Source organism: Zingiber officinale, chromosome 3A, assembly GCF_018446385.1.
Source record: "Zingiber officinale cultivar Zhangliang chromosome 3A, Zo_v1.1, whole genome shotgun sequence".
NCBI lineage: Eukaryota > Viridiplantae > Streptophyta > Magnoliopsida > Zingiberales > Zingiberaceae > Zingiber > Zingiber officinale.
In genome coordinates this window covers 116,892,707-116,917,166 of record NC_055990.1, presented here as the reverse complement: position 1 = coordinate 116,917,166, position 24,460 = coordinate 116,892,707, and the positions used below count along the sequence as shown (strand labels likewise).

The window sequence follows — 24,460 nt, the reverse complement described above, 5'->3', positions numbered from 1 at the left end:
AGGAGTTCTTTAGCGTTATGCTAACCTAAGCTGGTGCAATTAAGTACTGGTGTTTTGACAAGAGATGTTTCTGTAAGTTATTTGAGATTGGTTTATCATTTATCTGTAGAGCTGAGATCCTATGATAAAAAACAAAATGTTATCAATTATAAATGAGCTCTTCCTATCCTTCCTTTGGCTTATGAAAACATTATTCAAAATGATTAACCAAATCATGTAACCATGGGTACTTGAAACAATCTTCTACTTCCATGCATAGCTATATCCCTTTTGATATTGATATACTAGGCTAGCATTAACCTGTATAAAGCACCATACTATTTGGTACCTACCCTATACAGACAGATGGTATAACATATTGGATTCACAAGGATACAACACTGAAATCAGCAAGCTCACCTATCTATCTGCACGTACTAACTATTCTGGCAAGTTTTGTATGGTTTAAAACTATGAAATCTACTATTAGTAATATGCATTGCAGGCAAAGACAAATAACTTAATAAATTGAGATCTATAAATCATTGTACGAAAGTAAACTATAAACAATGTCACGAATATAAGTTATAAACTTTGATCAAAAAAAATACCTGAAGAGAAATTTTAGCACCAGATGTTGCACCAATATCATAACCATAGAGTAGCCCTCCTATAGCTGGGAATAAGAACCTAAAATACATTGAGTTACTCAAGCATGCCACCATACTGTACAGATATCTTCATTATTTTAAAAGACCTACGATCATGCTGATCCAAGGCCAAGCACTAGATAAGTTTAGAATGAAATTTAGAGACAGGATGGAGAAGGATTCACTGCTTCAAAAACCTTCACTTGATAAATTATTATATCCATAGGCCTATTCTTGAAACAAGTACGCTTAAGATAAAGAAATGGTGTCTCGTATAAAAATCTCCTTTCATGTATGTGTAAGATAAAGAAATAGATAAAGAAGTTCAGAGTATCCTCGTATCCACATATCAAAGTAAGCATGCGAGGAAAGAGAGCTTCATGCGAAAGTTTCAGAAAGTACTCGGAAGCTCACCTTGGGTTTGGCATGGAAAGAGATGGAAAACCAAGAAAAAGACTGACAAGAGATGAAGAACTGGAAGGCACATGATAAGTTTCATCTGCGGTTAGGTACATACTTCAAACTAACAAAAGCTGGTAGTTGTATACACGGCAGCTAAAAGATAGATTAGAGTCTCAAACGCATACTCAACTGTAATTCCTATTGCTGCTCTTGTTGCTCTTGTCCAAAGAGTCTTACCTTCTGTTTGGATGGGGGTGAGGGGAGGTTCATTAATGGAAAGGGAAGGGAAGGAAAGGAAGGGGAAGGGAGGGGAACTTCCTTACACCCCGATTTGGGGTGTAAGAAATAGTTCATTTGAGGGGTAAGGGAGGGTAAAATTTCCCCCTCCCTCCCCCTTACCTCCTTCCCAAACAAGGGTAAATGTCACCTTCCCTTTACTTACCCTTCCCTCACCTCCTCCCAAACAGACCATTAGGGATTGCAGTTTAGCTGAGCAAGCGTAGCACCTATTTCAAGAGATGGAAAGGTTGTGTTTGTATGTCTGTGTGTTTAATCCCAAGTTAAATATTAATTTTGATCACTCACGCAATTCTTTCTCTTCCTCTAGGTCCATTCTCACCGTAAAAGCTAATGAAAACTAGGGCTTTGAAAGCCCGATTTCCAGACAGTGCATTTTCAGACAGTGCATTTTCAGTCAAGCACTTTGAATAGGTCCTTTATCATTGTGTGACAACTAGGGCTTTTGAAAGCCCGGTTTTCAGACCGTGCATTTTCATGCTTACAATAAATCTCTCATGAAGAATCTCCAGAACATTAAAAAAACATAAATGTAAGTAGATTTAAATATGTGAAAAAGGTCTTGGCAATTACACTAATAGAAGCAAAATGGAAGCATGTTAAATATGACGGCAATTAGACGGAGAAGCAAAAAAGGAAACATCCTAAAGATGTTCTTCAGTGTTCCCTACCATTTAAAACTTCAAAAGAAATACCATTGAGCAACAACAGGCTTCAGTCATATTTATCGTCCCTCATAGAAGGTTTATGAAGGTCATGTTTGAGAAAAATATTCTTACTAATAGTGAAATGGTGATCTTGATTGTATGAACTTTCACAAAATGCAGATTCTCTATGATTTATCATCCATAGTTTCATGTGATAAACTAGATTTAAAGGGAATTATATTGATAGCCATATGGTAGTCATAGAGCATGAAACTCCCATCAAGAAAGGATTTAGGCAGGGTAGATGTAGATGATTAAAATTAATGATACTAATTGATGAGTTGGAAAAGGTCAAGGTAAAAATTACCATGTCTCCTTTAGTTGTTTATGGTCCATAGATCAGTACTTTGTGATCCCAAATGCTTAACTGAAATCAGCACGATGTTGTACTATCTATTTGCAATGGAGCACACTAGACCTTGACAAGCGAATAATCTATTCATTTCATTACATTTCTTCTGCGAAATCTATGTAATTGCTTTTGCTCAATTTTTCTCCATATTTTATACAGAAATGACAAAGACGAATTTGATAGTCGTTATAGTTTCTTGAGACACCAATCTACTTCTCTGTAACCTTCCTTACTATGGTAACATAAAATTCATAGATTATAGATTGACGAATCATTGAGGAAAATTGCTTCTTTTCACAAGAAGTTAAATAGACTCACGGGAGGATCGCTGCGGCCACAGAATAACTATCACCAGATCCATCGCCGTGGATCAGAGGTTCCCTCGGGTCTTCTATTTCACCAGCCGCAGCCTAATTCAAGAAATAAATACTAATGCACAACCCAAGTGTAGAAGATTCAATTGAAAATTATGACGAAATCAAATTAAGAATTTAAAAAAAAATGGAAAAGTGAGATGAAAAGAAGATCGATGACTGACGTCTCTTGCGGGAAACCAAGCGGAGAAGGTCCACGACTTGGGCTGCTTAGAATTGGAATCCGGTTCCATGGACGCCATCTTTCAGGAACAGATTAAGAGAAGGGAGAAAGAATCTGTTACAGACGCCAATTAAATAGAGCGCGTTTAGTTGGAGATAATGAGAAGAAAGGGACTAAAAGCCTGAGAGAGGGAGATGTGGTAGGTAAGTTGCAGAGTGGAGACGAAGATGGACCGGCGGCTCCATAACACGCGGTCGTCAGTCTTCCAGGACGCCCCTTCCCAAAACAAGAGTTTAAAGTTTTTTTTTGGTAAAAATTTAAATGGCATTCCAAATTTAAAAAAATACCATATTGACATCTCTTTTTTTAAAAAAAAAAATAAATGTATGTCTCTTTTATAATTTTATCTGAAAATATTTTAAATTCAACGTTATCTGTATGGTAGAAACTATTAAGCAATTTCTATAAAAGTGTAAAAATTATGGGCACCCGATCAGGAAATATAGTTCATGGAGTTGATTGGATGATGGAGGATTGAGTTTTCCATAATGTTTTATGAGATTTTTTTGTAAATATCACAATGGGTGGATTGTAGTCCTGTGATATATGATGATGTTATAATTTGATGATTTTGTAAAAGTACTGAACGGTGATCAAAAATTCTACCTCAACTGTAGAGGATAAACTCCTAGCTATCTTATATGGTTTGACATTCGATTTGAAAGATTTTATCTCCCAAATCAGATTTTATTATATGTACCTATTTTCATAAAAGTTATGGGTCGGTGATAAACTTTCATAGTACTAGGCCATCGTAGGTTTAATGTTACCTAGTTTAATATTTTTTTGATCGATCTCTCCAGATTCAGTATTATCTGATTCATTATATTTTTAGTAGATAGTTATTACACGTAGAAATTATATGTTAGTTTCTACACGTTCTATCATAATTAGATTATATTCATTTAAAATATAATAAGTATCCTAGAGTCTACATCTTTGTTTTATTTGGTAAAATATTATTTTAACTAAGTTATCACAAGAAACGAAATCAAAATGATAGAAAGTCATAGTTATATAAACTAATTGCTAGCTTTTATATTATGTAGAAGTTACATAATAATTTCTACACGATCTATCATAATCAAATAATATTCATTTAAAATACAGTGTGAGTGTTATGGAGTCTCTATCATTTGTTTTCTTTGTTTAAATATTGTTTTAATCATATTCTCATTCAGAGAAGTAAAATAAAAAAAATATTATTATAGAAGCTAGTAATTAGCTTATATAATATAAAAATATTTTAGATAGATCATGTTAATTAGGATACTTATGTGACTTTAATTGGATGATTTTGTAAATGATGAGGGTTGTTTTTTATTTTTGTCCAAGTATTTTTCACATTCCTGCTACGGTCGTATTTTGACAAAAATACTCTACTTACAGCGGTACCCCTTGTTAGCTTCGGATAAATTATAACAGCGATACCCTTTAGCTTCAGTCGCTTCGGATAAATTCCGTTGTAATGCTTCGATTTCAAAATTGAAACTCCACCTCTCCCGATTTTACATTTTCTTTCCTTTTATTAAAATAGCATCGGATATTTAATAATTGATAAAAATAAAATAAAATGGTGCCTTTATACCTATAATTTTCTAGAATATTCCATTCGCAACTGATGTATTTATAAAAATATAAATCTTCAACCTGATCATCTTAAGGCAGATTTAGTCAAAGCAACTTTAAAGTTGGCGCATTTTTTACTAAAGCAATTTCAAGATCGAGTAATAAATTACTCAAAGTAGCTCTAAGATGAAATTATTTTAATTAAACAATTCGAAACTCTAATAGTTTTAATCAAAATAATGCTCCCACAAATATAATATAATGGTTAAATATTCAGAAAAAAGATAAAATTTGAATCTATGTGATAAAAAGGTGTTTCACTCATCTCCGGCGTTCCATCAATTTTTTTTTTAAAAAAAATATTTTTTTAAATATATATAAATTGTACTCTAAATTTATACATATAAATCAGAAGGAAGATCATTTAGCACGAGAGTTAATTAGATGGAACTTAGACATTTGAATAATTAAATAAAAACTTTAATTAAAATAATTCCAAAATAGTATAATATTAATAAGTTATTTGAAAGTAGAGTACTTTTTGGAAAGAAAATTATAAATAAAGATGTTATTATAATAATTTGTTTTTAAAAAAAGGGGGTAAAACAATCTTAATTTTGGCACAAAATTTTAAAACGGACGTCCCAAATGTACAATATATTTAGTGACAAAAACAAAATTCATTAATTGATAATAAAATTGGCAACAAAATGAAATCATCTTAAAATAGCAACAAATAATATTTTATTATAGATTTCATTACTAATCAACGTCAAAATTTGAAATTCGTTATAATATTGCAAACTCTATGCAGTCAATGCTGTGACAAAACCCTATATTAATCATAAATTGACTATGAATCAACAAATTCATCGTAAATTGATGACAAATCAATAGATTCATATCAGATTGACACATAAATTAAAAATGAAAATAAATATGTCTGAAATCAGGCATATGAACCTATAGAGTTCGGAATAACATGAAACTAGTTTTTCTGTCTTTGTATTGATCTCCTGATGATATAAATGACCTCAAATATCAATTTCACCCAATATATTGAAATCTGTAATTTTTTTAACAAGAATTAGATTTTTCAAACTCATTCATGTTAAAAAAAATTACGAAATTCAATATATTTGGTGGAATTTATATTTAAGGTGATTTATCTCATCAGGAGATCATATGAACACATGGAAACTTGTTTCATGTTATTATGAGATCTCCAGATCTATCTACAATATTTCATAGGTATTTATTTGTATTTTTTAAAAAAATTAAACTTTTGCGATGAATCCCTGGATTTGTTGTAGATTGGTAATTTTAAAAACTACAAATAAATGCATCTTAAATCTAGGAGATAAACCTAGAGATATCGGAATAATATGAAACCAGTTTATATCAATCTCTTACATAAATGACCTCAAACATGAATTTCACCCAATATATTTAGATTGATGATTGTTTAATATCAAAATAACTTTAACATTTTCAAACAATAGCTTTTTTCACTAAGTTATTAGATTTATAATGTCCATCTAATTGATTTAACTATAAAAAAAATATATTAGATGAAATTGATATTTGAGGTAATTTATATTATCTGGAGATCGATACGAATACATAAAAACTTATTTCATGTCATTCCAAGGTCTCTAGGTCTATCTCTCGGATTTAAGACACATTTATTTCTATTTTTAAAAATTACCAACTTGTGATGAATCTAGGGATTCATCGCAAATTGGCGACAAATACATAGATTAGTTGTAAAATTGGTAATTTTTAAAAATACAAATAAAATCATATGAAATCTAGATAGATATAGAGATCTCATAATAACATAAAATAAGTTCCTATATATTTTTGTATTGATCTCCTGATGACATAAATGATCTTAAATATCAATTTCACCTAATATATTGAGATCCATATTTTTTTTTAACAAGAATTAGATTTTTCAAATTCATTCGTGTTAAAAAAAAAGTATGAATCTCTATATATTGTGTGGAATTGATATTTAAGGCAATTTATCTCATTAGGAGATTGATATGGATACATAGGAATTTATTTCATGTCATTCTGAGACCTCTAGATTTATTTACCAAATTTTGTACGTATTTATTTGTATTTTTTTAAAATAAACTTTTGTAATGAATCTATATATTCATCGTCAATTGGTGGTGAATTTATAGATTCGTCGCAAATTGGTAAATTTTTAAAAATAACAATAAATGTGTCTAAATTCAGGAGATAGAACTAGAGATCCTAGGATGACATGAAATCAGTTCCTATATATTTATATCGATCTTTTGATGACATAAATGACTTCAAACATAAATTTCACCCAATATTTTGGCATCAATGATTGTTTATTATCAAAATGACTTTAATATTTTAAAACAATAGCTTTTTTCACTAAGTCATTAGATTTATAAAGTTCATCTAATTGATTTAACTATGAAAAAAATATACATTAGGTGGAAGTAATTTTTGAGGTGATTTATATCATTAGAAAATCGATACAAATACATAGGAACTTGTTTCATATCATTCTGAGATCTCTAGGTCTATATCCCATATTTAAGACACATTTATTTGTATTTTTAAAAAATTACTAATTTGTGACCAATCCAAAGATTCATCGTAAATTGGCGATGAATCTAATTGGCGACGAAAATAGAGGTTTGTTGTAAAATTGGTAATTTTTTAAAAATATAAATAAAATGCATATAAAATTTAATATATAAAAATAGAGATTTTGAAATAGTATGAAACCAATTTCTATATGTTTGTATTGATCTCCTGATGTCATAAATGACCTCAAATATCAATTCCACCTAATATGTTGAGATTCGTAATTTTCTTAACAAGAGTTAGATTTTTTAAACTCATTCATGTTAAAAAAAATTATGGATCTCAATATATTGGATGGAATTAATATTTGAGGCAATTTATTTCATCAAGAAATTGATACAAATATATAGGAACTTGTTTCATGTTATTCTAAGATCTCTAAGTATATCTATAAGATTTTGTATGTATTTATTTGTATATTTTTAAAAAATAAACTTTTGCAACTAATCTATAGATAAATTTATAAATTAGTCACAAATTGGTAATTTTTTAAAAATAAAATAAAATCATAAATCTGGTAGATGGACCTAGAGAGCTCAAAATAACATAAAATAAGTTCATATGTGTTCCAATCGATCTCTCGATAACATAAATGATCTTAAATATCGATTCTACCCAATATATTGAGATCCATAATTTTTTTTACAAGAATGAGTGTAACAAAATTTATTTTTTGTTCTAAAAATTATTGATCTCAATATATTAAATGAAATTGATATTTGAGGTCATTTGTGTCATCAAGAGATTGATAAAAACATATATAAACTGGTTTCATATAATTCTGAGCTCTCTAGGTCTATCTATTGAATTTCATACGCATTTAATTTTAGTTTTAAAAAAGTATCATTCTTCCATGCATTCCTAGATTCGTCATAGATTGAAGATTAATTTTGTGATGAAAATAGTTTAATCGTTGAAAACCCTAAATAACCTAAAGCCACCCAATTCCCCCATTGGCCTAGCTCTCTCTTTTCTCCTCAATGGCAGTATCAGTAATAAATCTTCTCCAGCGACGATCTCTTTTTAGTAAGTTCCCTCTCTTTCCACTTACCCTTTTTATTCTCTTTGACGGTGAGGTGAGGCCACGGGCTAGCCTTGTCCTGCCATAAATGGCCCTATCCGATTGCAGCCAGCCCTTGCAAGCCATGACCAGCAATAAATGGCCTTGGCTGGTCTTGGCCGTCCGTGGGCAGTCGCGGCCAACCATTGGTTGGCCTTGACTTGCCATAAATAACTACTACCAGGGGTTGTCCATGGCCATATGTGGTCGGCCTGGCTAACCGCTACTAGCCCGACTGACCGTTACCAGCCCAGCTGACCACTGTTGGCCGAGCTAACCATGGGCGGCCTAGCTAACCGTGGTCGGTCCGACTATTCATGGCTAGCCGTGCCTTTCTGGGGTATGGACGCGAGTGTTTCTATTTATTATTGCAATATTATTTGTGTAGATCTATATTTGACGTGTTTGGAGACACACTCGTTTTTGTTAACATTTGTTAAGTTTACCTACACATGTTATTTTAATAATGATAGCATTAGTATATTATCTCATGTTTTATTTTATTTGTTATATTTTCTGACCAATTATTTGTATGTGAATTTAATACATATTGACCATTAGTGTACCATATTGGAAACAGACAAAAATGTAAAATGAAAGAAGTTCTATGTATAATAAGAATTTACCTTACCATCGGGGTTTAACTAATAAGTTTATTACTGGGTTAACCCAATTTTTAAATTTCATATCTAGTAATATTGAGTATATAGATGATAATAAGATAAGGTGTCTGTGTAGAAACTGCCACAATAGTAAATTTTTACACTATAATAAAGTTGAAGAACATCTTTGTAGATTTGATTTTACATTGAATTATTATAATTGGACATGTTATGATGAACCATTCATATATAATGAGAATTATGGACAAAACATACATGTCTTAGTTTGTAAGAATCAGAGTTATTATAATCAATTAAATCCATATCAGAGGATGGTAATTGATGTTGCAGGTCAAAATTTCATTCTTGAACCACATGGTAGAAATTGTAATTGTCCTCCAACAGTTGTGATCCGGCGGTAAGGACAGGGGACCCCCTTTGAGGGGAGTCAACGCCACGTGGAGGTCAAAAGTCAAACGACCGACCGGAGAAGGGGATGCCGACCGGACGAACGGGGTCCAAGCGGAATCAAAGACAACCCGACAGGGACTCGGGTTTCCGACGCTCATGGTGGACAGGGTCGCCGGGTCGAGCGGGTAGCCCGCTCGGCCGAGGCATAACGCAATATTGCTGTAAAGGAACAGTTTCAGCCGAGCACGCGACCGGGAATCTTCTCGGTCGGACCTATACCTACGTCTGGTCGGACGTGATGCTCCTGCCGAGCGGCTGGATGCTCGGCGCGGGAAGAGAAGAGACAAAAGGACAAGGGGACATTAGGGAACATCTTCTGACAATAGGCATGTTTAGCGACCAAGCCATACGCAGAATATTACGGCAGAAGGTTCTGTTGTCCCATCAGAAAAGTGCTCACACTATAGCAGTATGGTGTCAGACATGCTTCTCTGGCAAGCCCATACTACGGTATGGGAAAGGACACGTGTATACCTCGGTAAGTGTGCACAAGCCTCCCCACAGCTCTATATAAGGGCCCTCAGACTTCGCTGGAGGTACGCGATCTCGCATCTTTGGAGCCACTTCATAGTTTCCTCTTGCCTGACTTGAGCGTCGGAGGGTCATCGCCGGGAACCCTTTCCTGGCCCGACTTCTTTGCAGGTTCGCCGGAGATCCATACGGCCAGTCAAAGATCCACATCATCAGTTCGGAGAGCGCCACGTGCCCAGCGTCCATTGATTCAGCATTCGGACAGAATCAAATTAGCGCCGTCTGTGGGAACGCACCTGCATCCGAGCGGAAGCAATGGACGAAGCTGGACGACCGCACATTGTGATGCTCTCCAAGGAGGAGTTCAACACTCTAATCGAGGCAAGAGCAGCTAAGCTCGTGGAGCAACAGAAACAGAAGGCGCACGCCGAGCGGCTGGAGCAACAAGCGACGTCAGCATCAGGAGGCCGAGCGGAAGCACCACCTGCCACGGTTCCATTTCATCGGGCTCTATTCCGTACGCCTCTAGAAGTCGCAACAGTTAACCGTGATCGAGGATCTTCATCCGACGAGGCACCCATACGAGACAACAGAAAAGGCAAGGCTCCCCGAACGGACGCCTCCCCCGAGAGGATCAACCGACAGCTTTCAGAGGCCATCCTGCGAGACCCTCTGTCGAAACATTATGTGCCCCCGGCGATCGGAGAATACAACGGAACCACCGACCCGGATGACCATCTGGGTAAGTTCGACAACACAGCTACACTACATCAATACACAGATGGAGTGAAATGTCGGATGTTCCTTACTACCCTCTCGGGATCGGCACAACGGTGGTTCCGGAGGCTGCCGGACGGATCCATCACCAGCTTTAAAGAGTTCCGCATCGCCTTTCTCCATCATTTTGCGAGCAGTCGCCGTTATCAGAAGACAAGTGTCAGTCTATTTGCCATCAAGCAAGAGCCCAGGGAGCCGCTCAGGGCTTACATCCAACGATTCAACCGGGTGGCCATGGATATTCCAACGGCCACCTCAGAAACGATGATGAATGCATTCACGCAAGGCCTCGTGGATGATGATTTCTTCCGTTCACTTATTCGGAAGCCGCTCCGAGACTACGATCATATATTACACCGGGCCAATGAGTACATTAATGTGGAGGAAGCCCAGGCGGCCCGAAGAAAAGAAGTTTCAATTGAGCGGCTAGCCCATGCCGAGCAGAAGCCTGTCACTCGCCAGGAGCCGCCCGGAGGACCGCGGGCCGAAGCAGTCGGCTCTCACCATGCGAGGTCCCATGCTGTTCAAGAGGTAGCTGCCGAGTGGCCCAAACCAAAGAAGAAGGTATGAACCCCCATGTTTTGCTTATTCCACCGAACTGACACGCATAACACGCGAGATTGCCGAAACCTTCCCCTGATCGCCCACCCCCGCTCCCCGGAGTGGCCGTCATCGATCGCCATCGGCCGACAGGCGACAACGATAGCATGAAGCCGGTCGGCGTATATCCAGAGAGTCTCCCGAGCGGTATCATCCTCAGGGGTGCGAGGACAATTCCCGGGTGTCTAAGGAGCGGCCTAGGTCGTCCGCACGGGAAGAAGAAAATAGAAGCAATAAGTCCCGGGGCGAAATCAACATCATTGCCGGGGGCCCGACCGGCGGAGATTCCAATAGAGCAGAAAGGCACACGCAAGGCAGTTGAGGATCAACGTGGTCGGCTGCAGCCAGGAAAGGGCGAGAGGACCCGAGATCAACTTCAGGCCCGGGGACCTCCAAGAAGTTGAAGTCCCTCACGATGACGCCCTGATCATTCGAGCGGTAATAGCCAATTATACTATTCACCACATTTTCATTGACACAGGCAGCTCGGTCAACATTATATTCAAAAAGGCCTTCGACCAACTGTAAATTGATCGAGCTGAGCTGCTGCCCATGACAACCCCCCTCTACGGGTTTACGGACAATGAAGTTCTGCCGGTCGGACAGGCCCGACTGGCTATTTCGCTGGGAAAAGAGCCGCTCAAAAGGACGCGGACGGTAAACTTCGTTGTGGTCGACTCTCCCTCAGCATACAACATTATCTTGGGCCGACCAGCGCTCAGTGAGTTCCGAGCGGCCATCTCCACTTTCTACCAGAAAATTAAGTTCCCGGTTGAAGATAAAGTTGGAGAAGTGCGAGGAGACCAGCTGGCGGCTCGGCGATGCTACGTCGAAATGGTCCGAGCCGAAGCTAAGTCCGCTCGAAAAGTGCCGCGAGTCGAGATTGACTCTTCTCGACCGGAGTCCACCAAAGCCTACTAGGAGGATGAGGATCGACGGAGGTTGGATAGGCCCTGGAATACAAATCATCTCCAACCGTACCGAGCTAGGTGAGAGGTGCGTCAATGTAATTCATTTTTGTCTTGGTCGCCTATGTCCTTTTAATGCATGAAGCAAAGTGATAAAATGCATTTGGCATTATTCGCCGAACGGACGACTGCACGAAGACCCCATACCATTCGGCAGGGCATATGTTATCCGAGCCAAATGCTCGATGGCGAAGACCCCGTGCCGTTCGGCCGGGAGTATATTATCCGAGATATAAGCTCATTATTGAAGATCGTCGAGCGGCGACGTTAAACGCTAGAGTCAGACCGGCGACTATAAATCCCCCGGCTTGAAGACCGTCAAGCGGCGACGTTAAACGTTATAGTCGGACCGGCGACTATAAACCCCCCATCTTGAAGACCGTCGAGCGGCGACGTTAAACGTTAGAGTCGGACCGGCGACTATAAACCCCCCGGCTTGAAGACCGTCGAGCGGCGACGTTAAACGCTAGAGTCGGGCCGACGACTATAAACCCCCAGGCTTGAAGACCGTCGAGCGGCAACGTTAAACGCTAGAGTCGGACCGGCGACTATAAACCCCCTGACTTGAAGACCGTCGAGCGGCGACGTTAAACGCTAGAGTCGGACCGGCGACTATAAACCCCCCGGCTTGAAGACCGTCGAGTGGCGACGTTAAACGCTAGAGTCGGACAGGCGACTATAAACCCTCCGGGCGGAAGACCGTCGAGCTCCGACGTTAAATATTGAAAGTCGAACCGGCGACTATAAACCCTCCGGCCGGACAAAGACAATAAAGAGGTCGACTCATGAGTTGATTGGCTGATCGGCCAATTAACCAAAAGTACTTCGTGAACATCTGGCGAAAATCCCGTTTGCAAGACAGGATATATTCAGACGAGCGAACTAGCTATGCAAAATACTTCGTAAAAAATCCCTTTTAAACACAAGGAAGGTGGGATGAGAGGCGAATAACGAGGAGAAGTGAGGGAACATGAACAACGGTAGTTGGTGAGTCAAGCGGAAAGCACGCGTATTGATTAGCAAAAGAAAAAGCAAGCCAAAGGATAGCATATCATTAGAGGAATTAAGGCCGAGCAGCCGAATTACAAAAAAGAATAGTTTTAGGCCGAGCGGCCGAATTACATAAAAACTTCTACTCAAGGAAATCATAAATGTCCTTTGGGATGGTGCCGAGGAGCGTCGCTTGGTCTTGGGCTGGGATGAGGACGGAGTCGGGAAGATGACCCTTGGACTTCAAATAAGTTGTGGTGGCAGTCATAGCGAGCTCGAAAGCAGTATACATCCGCTGACATACTTTTTCGGAGAATTCGATCGAACGGATGTAATTTAGCCTCAAGGCGACGACCCGGCCTGGCTCAGCCTCTTGGTATTCTTTGAGGGCCTCTCGGGAGGCATCGGCGGCGGCCTGATGTTCTTGCAAGGCAGCCTCAAGCTTCGTCACCTCGTCCGATCGGGCCGCCTTCTCGCAGGCCAGCTGATCCATCAGCTCTTTAACTCGTTGCTCCAGGCCCCGAGCCTCCACGTTCTTCTTCTCCAGATCGGCGATGGTGGTGTTCTTCCGAGTGGTGGCCAGCTCAATCTTGCGGTCATAGGATTTGCCCTTCTTGTCTAGCTGGTCCAAAGTATAAGCCTGGTCGGCCGTCTTCTTCCGTTCGGCCTCCAACAGGTCCTTGGTTTTGTCGAGCTCCTTCTGCAGCTCGGCATAAGATAGGCCTCGGGAAGATGACGGGCCGCCCTGACTCTTCAGTCTCTTCAACTCGTCCTCCACCATCGCCAAGCAGTTGGATACAGCGATCTCTTCCACCCACTGCTGATGAACAATAAAATGTAAAGGAGGCCGATTGGGAAAACTACATTAAAAAGTAAACCTTACTCCGGTGGCCTGTTGCATGTGGCTATCAGCCAGCTTGTCGAGTGGTATCATGGCCACACGGGCCCGAGCGTCCGCCCACATTTCAGCGAGGGGCCCCTTCATAGTGATCATATGCTCGGGGGCCGTAGGCCGATCGGACTCAGCCATGAAGGCCTCAGTAGGGAGATGCAGAATTGCCCTAATTGTGTGTTGTTGGCTCGGAGTCGTCTAAGCGGACGCCAAAGGATCGGAGGCCGGGCTGGAGAAGGTAGATAAAATGCCCGAGCGGAGGACTCGGTATGATGCAGGAGGAAGGGAGGCAACTGGAGCCACTCCGATGGGAGCCGCAGGCATCTCCAACTGCGAGGGAGTCCGGTCGGAGGATATAGCCTCGACAGATGGTGCTTGGTCCCGTGGGGGGGCGGTGCCCGTCCGCTCGGTCGCTTGCACGGCGGAAGTTGCCGAACGGAGGGGCTTCTCAACTCTCTGTCTTTTCCTATTGAGGGGAAGCTCGTCCTCTGGATCGAAACTTCCCTCTCGAACGGCCGGTTCTTTGCCAGAAGTTGCACCGAGGGCTGCATCCATGGGCGAAGCCTGAGCAGCCGATTCGCCCGCTTGCTCTTCGCTCTTGTCCTCATGAGAGCCGACCGGAGCAATGCCCAGTTGCTCCATCTCTTTGGCAGCTGTGGCCTCGAGCGCCGCCGCTTTCCTCTTCAAAATTTCGACCATCACGGACTCCATGACAATGTCCGCTGCAAAAGAAAAAGGAGAAAATCAGTTAGCAATCAAGGCGAATGCATAAGTAAAATTCTTACCGAAGCTGCTCGGGAGGGGAGTCCGGCTCGGACTCAGACCAAATATGTACATCACTCCTTCAGGCAGGAGCTTATTGATGTCGAGCTTCAGGCCGGCTAGCAGGTTTGCTGCTTGAAGATAGTCTGGTCGGGTCTTGTATTTCTTCAGCTCGGGAGATATGGGCGGTCCGACCTGCCACTTCTTGCGAAAGGAGAGCCGCCCGGGAACACGAAGATAGAAAAAATTCTCCTTCCGGTGTTTATTGGAAGAAGGCAACTTATCAAAAAAGACTAGGCCGGGCCGAGCTTGAAAGAGATAAGTGCCCGGCTCGGATTGTTTGGGATAATAAAAGTAATAGAATATCTCCGGGCGGAGGGGAATATTGTGTATCTTAAATAAGACCACAACCCCGCACAGGAGGCGGAAGGTGTTAGGGACTAACTGGGCGAGCGAAATACCAAAAAAGTTACAAACTTCAACAATGAAGGGGTGGAGAGGAAACCGCAGACCGGCTACGAATTGGTCGCGGAAGAGACAAAAGGCTCCGCTCGGCGGTCTGTGTGGCCGATCGGAGGGTGAAGGTAATATTAACTCGAAGTCAGAAGGGATATCATAGGCGTTTAACAGGCTCTCGGCATCGCGCCGATCAAATCGCGACTCCATGGTGGTATACCATGGGTCGAGAGCCGGGTCCATAGGCTGGGAGGAGCTCGCCTTCGCCAGAAGAACGGAAGAAGCAAAAATCGGAAAAGAAAGCAAAGGCGCGAGCAAAGAAAGGAGCAAAACAGAAACCAAAGGAACACGGCCGAGAACGCGGACAAAACACAAGGATGAAAGGAAGAAAGGAGGAAGAACCTTACAAAGGATTTGAGGATCGAAGGAAGACGGCGGAGAATCGTCGGAGAAGAGAACTGGAATCGCCGGAACGCTGAAGCACCGAAGAGAAGGACACACGAAGGCAAGGGTGCGACGGAGGGAGAAGGTGAAGACTTTATAAGGCCGAGTCCGATCGGCCTCCACCGTCGGATGCAGGTCACAAGAACCGAAGCACGCATCGGGCCGTCCATTTCAAACTGCCTCGATCTCGTCGCCCACGACGCCGCTGCCGAACGATGACGACAGCAGCGCCACGTGGCATTCGACCACTAGAGTGCATTTAATGAGCGCCTTAACAAGGCACAGAGCGCATGCCCGGCCTTAATGACGGAGATTGGCACAAATTCCGAGGAGATCCGAGTAATGTTGGCGTTGACTGACGCCATAGCTACCCCCATGGGGGTCGAGCAGAGGATAGTTTCACAGAGATGCCGCTCGGCGTAACTGGCAGTCTAATCAGTCGGACTAATCGCCTCCTTCAACTAGACTTGAAGGGGAGGTAAGTTATCCGGCGGTAAGGATAGGAGACCCCCTTTGAGGGGAGTCAATGCCACGTGGAGGTCAAAAGTCAAATGGCCGACCGGAGAAGGGGATGCCGACCTGACGAACGGGGTCTAAACGGAATCAAAGACAACCTAACGGGGACTCGGGTTTCCAATACTCATGGTGGACAGGGTCGCCGGGCCGAGCGGATAGTCCGCTCGGCCGAGGCATAAAGCAACAGTGATGTAAAGGAATAGTTTCAGCCGAGCACGCGACCGAGAATCTTCCCGATCGGACCTACACCAACGTCCGGTCGGACGTGATACGCCTGCCGAGCGGCTGGACGCTCGGCGCGGGAATAGAAGAGACAAAAGGACAAGGGGACATTGGGGAACATCTTCTTACAACAAGCATGTTCGACGACTAAGCCATACGCAGAAGCCTATGACGGAAGGTTCTACTGTCCCATCAGAGAGGTGCTCGGACTGTAGCAGTATGGTGTCAGACATGCTTCTCTGGCAAGCCCATACTACGGTATGGGAAAGGACACGTGTACACCTTGGTAAGTGTGCACAAGCCTCCCCACAGCTCTATATAAGGGCCCTCAGACTTCGCCGGAGGTACACGATCTCACATCTTTGAAGCCGCTTCCTCATTTTCCTCGTGCCTGACTTGAGCGTCGGAGGGTCGTTGCCGGGAACCCCTTCCCGGCCCGACTTCCTTGCAGGTTCGCCGGAGATCCATACAGCCGGTCAGAGATCCACGTCATCAGTTCGGAGAGCGCCACGTGCCCAGCGTTCGTTGATTCAGCGTTCGGACAGGATCAAGTTGAATAAATGTTTACTACTTATACATCACCCTTGGAGGAGCTAGAAGTACCATGTGTTGATGAAACATATCATCAATTTCAGGAAGTGTTGAGTGCTGCAGATGAACCATTATGGGTTGGTTGTAACAGTCACACTAAGTTATCTTTCACTACAAGACTATTGAATGTCTAGGCAGAGTATAATGTGTTGCAAAATTATTTTAATGATTTTTTAAAGTTATTGGAGAGGCATTACTGCGTGATTATATATTGCCCAATGATTTTTATAGTATGAGAAAACTTGTGAAAGACTTAAGTCTTCTAATGGAAAGAATTGATGTTTGTAGAGATAGTTATATGTTATATTGGGGAGATGATGTAGATGTACATATTTGTAAATTCTGTAATCAAGCTAGGTATACGAGCACTAAGAGGAGTAAATAATGATGTAAAACATATAGTTAGTTGTTTTATTTACCTTCTCCTAGGTTACAAAGGCTTTATGCATCAAAGGCAACAGCTGAACATATGACTTGACATGCAAAACATCAAACCGAAGAGGGGCTAATGTGTCATCCATCAGATGCAAAGACGTGGAAAGAATTTGATAGAACATATCTGAAATTTGCAAAGGAGACTCAAAATATTAGATTAGGTCTCTATGCTGATAGATTTGCTTCATTTGGTAAATCAGGAAGAAATTATTCATGTTAGCCAATTACTTTAACTCCGTATAATCTTCAACCTAGAATGTGCATGAAAACACCTTATATATTTTTAATATTAGTTGTACTTGGCCCACAAAATCTGAAGAAGTTATGTTTATATGCAACCACTAATTGCAGAACTGGAACAATTATTATATGAAAGTTTTTCTACATATGATGTTCATATTAATCAGATATTTGTAATGAAGGTTACTCCCATAAATGACTTTCTAATTAATGGCATGCTATTGGATTTGAGTACTGCTAGGATCTTAGGATGCCCAATATGCATAGAGAGATCAAAGTCAATTAGATTGAAATATGGGAAGAAGTCGAGTTATTTTGATTGCCATAAATAATTTTTACCACCAAATCATAATTTCAGAAAAATAAAGATTAATTCACAAAAAATAGAATAGAAAGAACACCTCCATCATTGAGATTAACAAGTGAATAGATTTGGTTTAGAGTGTTTAACTTTTATCTGTTATTGAAGATTCACATGGTACAACATATGAATATGGAAGTACACATAAATAGACGAAACAGAATATATTTTGGGATTTACCGTATTAGTTTAGTCATTTGATTCATCATAATATTAATGTAATGCATATTGAAAAGAATATTTTTGATAATCTAATAAATATAATGATGGATATCAATGGAAAAAAAACAAAGATAATCTTAATGCAAGAAAACATATGTGATTCATTTGTAAAAGATTCACTCTTGATATCGATGAAAATAGTAGGGGACCAAAGTCAAAGACAATTTATACATTAAATAAGGATCAGAGACGTATTATTTATGAATGATTGAAATCATTGAAATGTTCAAATGGTTATGTCTCTAATCTTAGAAGATGTGTTGACATGAAAGAATGCAAATTGATTAGGTTAAAAAGTCATGTTTGTCATATGTTTATGTAAAAGCTCATTCATATTGCTTTTAAGGAACTATTACCAAATTTTATATGGGGTACAATTAAAGAGTTAAATATTTTCCTACATGATATTTGCTCAACAATTTTGAAATATTCACACATGGAGACGTTAAAGAGAGACATTTAAATCATTTTGTGTAATTTAGAAAGGATATATCCACCCTCATTTTTTAATTCCATGGAACATCTTTTGGTTCACTTGTCATTTAAGGTCAAAGTTGAAGGACCAATCCATTTTCAATGGATGTATCCATTTGAAAGATAAATTTTTCATCTTTTATATTTTGACAATCTAAATGCATAAAAATTTGCTAATTTTATTATATATTAATATATAATAAAATTTATTTTATTACCATCAGATTCCTATATCATTTGAAGAAAAAAGTGAAAAATAAGACATGAATTGAAGTCTCTATTATTAATGCATACATTATAGAGGAAATAACAACTTTTATATCATATCATTTTGAGCCTCACGTTCAGAGAAAAAGGCGAAGACTAAGAAAAAATGATGAGGGTCCTATTGATCTCAATTTAAACTTATTCTCAATTTTTTAACTACCTTAGTCGACCAAGTGAACCATGTAAGCAGAGATACTTAACTGATTAAGAATGTCGGATAGTCCATACACATATTTTACTAAACTATCCAGAAGTATTATCATATTACGAGTTACTATATATTTTTTATTTTTTATATATCTTATCTTGTAATTTTAGTGTTATAATTTATTTTTTTATGGTAGGATTTTCAAAAAATTATATTCTGAATTGTCGACACAAGAATTTGATCACTTATGCCAAAAAGAATGTGTACCATGGTTCAAATCATATGTAAGTAGACAATTAAATTTAGTTCACATATGAAGGTTCATAGCAATTACCGTATTTGAATTTAGGTTCATGATAATCAAGCCCACCTAGAACATGACTTGTTAACCCATTTGTCATGGGGTTCAAAAATATTGGTACTCACTTGACCAACATATTTCATAAATAGATATAATTTTCATAGTAAGGAATATGGGTTGGAAAGACTACAATGAATAGTGGAGTTTGAGTTAAGTCATCCAATGATGGAGATGCAAACATGATTTGTATAGTTTGTTAGATGAAATTATAGAGGTAGAATGTCATGGCCTAGAAATACAAGTTATTCTATTCATGTGCTACTGGTTTGACCCTATGATATAATTTGTTGAAATAAATCACAAGAGATTGTATAAGAGATATGAACTATTTATGTTAGTACAACAAGCAATTCAAGTATTCTATATTTCATATCCTAGTTTAAAATGTGAAAAAATTAATTGGTGGATTCTTTATAAAATGAAAGCACAGAAAAAAAATTGAGGAATGTTAGGAAGATATTGCATATCAACAAGAAAAAGTTGTGAATACATTTCCTACCGAGAAATATATTACTACATCATTATGAGATCCCAGTGGAGTAGTGATGAACGTGGATGCAAGTGAAATTCATGATAATGATGATGATAAGGAGGAGGAGGAAGAAGAGGATGACGATGATGAGGATGAGAATGACAATGACAATGACAATGACCATGAGAACTTTGATTTTTGATGATAGATAAGTTATATTATCTTAATATAACAAAATTTATGATATTTTATTTTTATATATAACACTACTTTTTTATGAGTAAATTTAGTTTTAATCTGCAAATTTACAAAACTCATAGTTCAATTAGTTTATCTATCTCAATTAGATACAAAACTGTCTATATAGTATCTCATTATTAAATTTATATATTTTATCTGTTAATGCACTGTATTTTTTTATATAAGTCATTAGAGGTGACATCTTGTCATCCCAGGGTTCGCACACTCTCTTATTTCTTAGTAAATATGGTAAGTTTTTTTTTTTTTCATATTATTCATTATGCATCAAATTTGTATTTACTTTATCCTATTTTTAAATTTTCAAGATATCTTTCTATGAGGTGGCCATAGATGGAGGTCTCATGGCCAGTCTGATACAACACCAGACACTATACCTACGCCTCCCTATTAGGTAGGACCATTGCATACACCTTCGCCAGTACCTTCCCATGCACCATCGTTAGTACCTTCCCATTCACCTTCGCCAGTACCTTTGCCGCTCGAGTGGCCAGTACCCACTCAAGTTCCTTTAGACACTTGGTTGTTGAGATGTTAGACACTTGAGAATCCATAGTCTCTTATGGAGATTCATAAGTAAAATCAAAATATTTTATTTTATTTTTAATTATCTTAATTATTTAACATTTTTTATCTTTAACTTTATGATAGGTTTGATAATTCTATATGTGTTATTCACGAGATTAATAGAATCATGAATAACCATTGGAGAGGGGACTCAATGACTTATACAAGCACTCTAGTACCGACAAGAGAACTCTAGTGGAGCAAGTTTATGGTATATCTCATTTATTTTATATATATCTTAAATAAAAGTGAATATATAAATAATTATTTTTTTCCATTACAGCAGTCATTCACTTGGGACCCTAGTGATGAGTTGGAAATAAAGAGAATTTTCAAGAAAAAAATATTGTGATCACATTTGGCATGTACTGAATCATGCTAAGTCTAGGGAAAAAATCACCACTTATCACCGAGGAAAATTGGACTAAGATCTCTCATTTTTAGGCAACTAAGGAGTGTAAACAAAGGAGTCACTAAAATAAAACAAATCAATCTTTTAATTTTGGAGACATGTTTGCGACATATGTGGGAGACTCTATTAATATTAATGAGAATAGATGCAAATTGGTATTTTTTTAACTCTCCCACTATTTTTTAAAATTTATTTCATTATTTCTAATCATCTTTTTTAGACCAAGTAAATGAGAAAGGAGCTTGCATTAATAAATGCTTTCACCCACACATTTCAGAAAAAAAAAAAGAATTGGAGAGGGGAGAGTGTTAAAGCAATCAAGGTTTGGATAAATTTTAGATCTTAATTTATAAATTTTTTATTACAATATAGGAAAAATATAATAAGCTAGAGGTAGCATAGAGAAGTTCAGGTGCTAGTGATGAAATTGAGGGATCTGAGACGTCTGTTGGTACTAATTTGGATTTATGGCTAGAGATGAGTGTTGGGGGGGGGGGCGCAAAAGGAAGAGAAAGAATATTGGGAATGAGTTCTTTGAGCATAACCCATAGAGTTGCTCGTACATCTTCCTCCTCCTCGTTAGCAGTAAGGACACAAATCCATAACTTAACTGAAGAGGTTACCCATTTAAAGGGTATATACATCGACAATAGAACATTATTATGTGACATCTTTAGTTCGGTTATGCTCTAAGTCAAATTCGTTCCGATTTTGGTGATGATGGTGATGGTAGTGATGGTTCTTTGTGTTTTTCTTTTGTATGTACATTTTTTATTTGATTGAATTTGTTTATATATATTTTAATACTATTAATTTGCTTCGAATAAGATTTGTAAGAAGGAATATAAAGTAAGTCTTTACATATTAAGTTTTATGTTAGGATTTTTTTGCATGTCATGCTATTATTGCTTCTATTTTTTAATTTTACCTTGATACTTTACATTCTTTGCATATTTTGACTTATCTACTACTAATCCATGCAAAGTTAGCTATATAGGTTTCGATACTTATGTCATGGAACATTTGATACATGTATTTTTTATTACATAACCTATACATTTTTTTGTTACGCTTAATTACAAGTTTCATGTATGTATATTGATGTGTGCATTTCATATATGTTTTTTTTATCATAGTTTAACACATATCTTATCCCATTTCATGTGTATATACATCATGTTTTCATTTATTTATGTTTCATTTTGTTCCTTTTACTCTTTTAGTCTATAGAACTACTCTTTACATATTTTCATTGACAGAACACGAATTTGGAGCTAAAATAGAACATTGAATGTGGAGCTGGAGCAAGGAGCATACTCTGGTCATGTCCCATGACATGGGCATGCTCCTATAGCCAAGAAAGACAAAGAATGGAGTGGAAAAAGGGTCAACATGGGCTAATCATGCATCATCATTAAGCCTTATTAACAAGCTAAACACATGAAACATTCACGAAGAAAAAGGATTCAAAAGATCATCAAAATGAAGTTTTAATCAAGGAACACACTTCGACAATATCCCATGACACAAACGTGTTCATATGGAAGAAATTGGGTGCAAAACAACGGTAAAACATCCCCCAACAGAGGCCACCATAGACACCCATGTTACCGATCATGGGCATGTCCAAAATAGCCCATTTCCAGAGCTAAACATGGGTGCCTGTGCTAGTGAGCATGGGTCATGTTTGGTTTGGCTTACACTATAGACCAAAAGTAAAATGGTCATAACTTTTTGTTGGTATAGTTAGCAGTAACAGTCTTACTCAGGTTTTGATGAATGATAAAGTAAGTTAAGTTAGGTTTGTTGTAATCTAATGATCTAACTGAGTGGGTAGGAGAAGTCTAGATACGTCGACGGGCCAATCAGATATCTGGCAAGAAATCCAACTAGGTTGATGGGCTGACCGGATAGCTGGTACGAAGTCTAGATAGGTCGAGCACTGACCAGATATATATCACGAAGTCCAGCTAGGTCAACAGGTTGACCGGATAGCTGGCACGAAGTCCAAATAGGTCGACAGGCTGACTGGATGTCTAGCAAAAGGTAAGTAAAGTTACTGGAGGGGAGTGACTTGGTGAGGGCTCGTTCCCCGTTTGAGGGAACTATAGGGGTCGATTCAACTTAGATCCATTTTGAAAATATAGGTTGAGATCGTGACTAGATTCTGGTCTCGAGAAGACAGAATCTAATTACTACTCTGTTTATATATATATATATATTTATGCTAACTTTTATTTTGCAAGGTAGTATAATATTTATTGCCTCGAACTAATCTTTTTCTTGCAGAAAAAAACTTTTGCTGGAAAAAGGGGTTTGGGCACTCAAAAGGGATTAGGCGCCCGGAATGTAAAAGTTTATCTCGTCGTAACGTGGAGCGCGCTGATTGGCTGGGCTGACATCATGCTCAATGTGCCCAAAAGGGATCTAGGGGCCCAGAGCTTCCTATATAAGGAGGCCTCCACCTGGAGCAAAGGATAACAACTTCTTTCTACGATTACTCTATTGCGCATTGTTCCTGCGACGTTGTGAAGCTCCTCTGACAACCTGTGACTACGTTTTAATTTTCTTATTATCGGCAATTCAGTTTTATAGTTCTTGTACTAATCTTGTAATTCTTTTTATGAACTATTAGTGGATTGCCCAACGAAAGCACTCGACGAGTGCGGGCGTTGGAGTAGGAGTCGACAAAGGCTCTGAACCAAGTAAAAAACTTGGTGTGTTAGTATTGTTCTTATTTTTCTGTTTCCACTGCTTACTCAACTCAATTTACAATTTTCAATGATCGCTATTCACCCCCCCCCCCCTCTAGCGAACTTTACAATCCAATAAGTAGTATCAGAGCGGGTACCACTCTAATTTGGTGCAACCACTAATCAGGCAAAGGGGTGTGAAAGTTTTTTTTTTTTTTCTGTTTTCTCATTTTTTGGTTTTAAGTTTTTCGAAATAATCCAAATTGGCATCATTATCTCTTTAGAATTTTTTTTCGTATAAATTCAAACTGAATTGGTGCAACACTAATTCAGTCTTAAATTTTTACTTTTTCTCCCACACTTCTAAATCCAAGACCAAGTCTTGGGATCCTCTTCTTTACTTTTTTGTATGCAAGAATTATGGCCCAAATTGAGGGATTCAGAACCGTCCTTCCTCTCCTGTTCAACGGTGATGACTTCCCGTACTGGAAGAAGGGAATGGAGGTCTATCTAAGCCAACTTCGACCAGTGGTTCAGTGTC

At 38.8% G+C, this 24,460-nt stretch overlaps 1 protein-coding gene across 1 annotated transcript in view; it reads right to left on the bottom strand.

Moving 5' to 3' along the window:
• Positions 1-3,206, bottom strand: part of LOC122052331 (D-xylose-proton symporter-like 2) — a 72,813-nt gene extending 69,607 nt beyond the window's left edge. Inside the window, exons 1-3 of the mRNA XM_042613808.1 lie at positions 2,926-3,206; positions 2,706-2,797; positions 591-669 (exon numbers count right to left, since the gene is read on the bottom strand). Of these exons, the coding sequence (XP_042469742.1) occupies positions 591-669; positions 2,706-2,797; positions 2,926-3,003 (249 nt within the window). The 5' untranslated portion in view covers positions 3,004-3,206. The remainder of the gene's footprint in view (positions 1-590; positions 670-2,705; positions 2,798-2,925) is intronic.
• Positions 3,207-24,460: the final 21,254 nt, after the last annotated feature.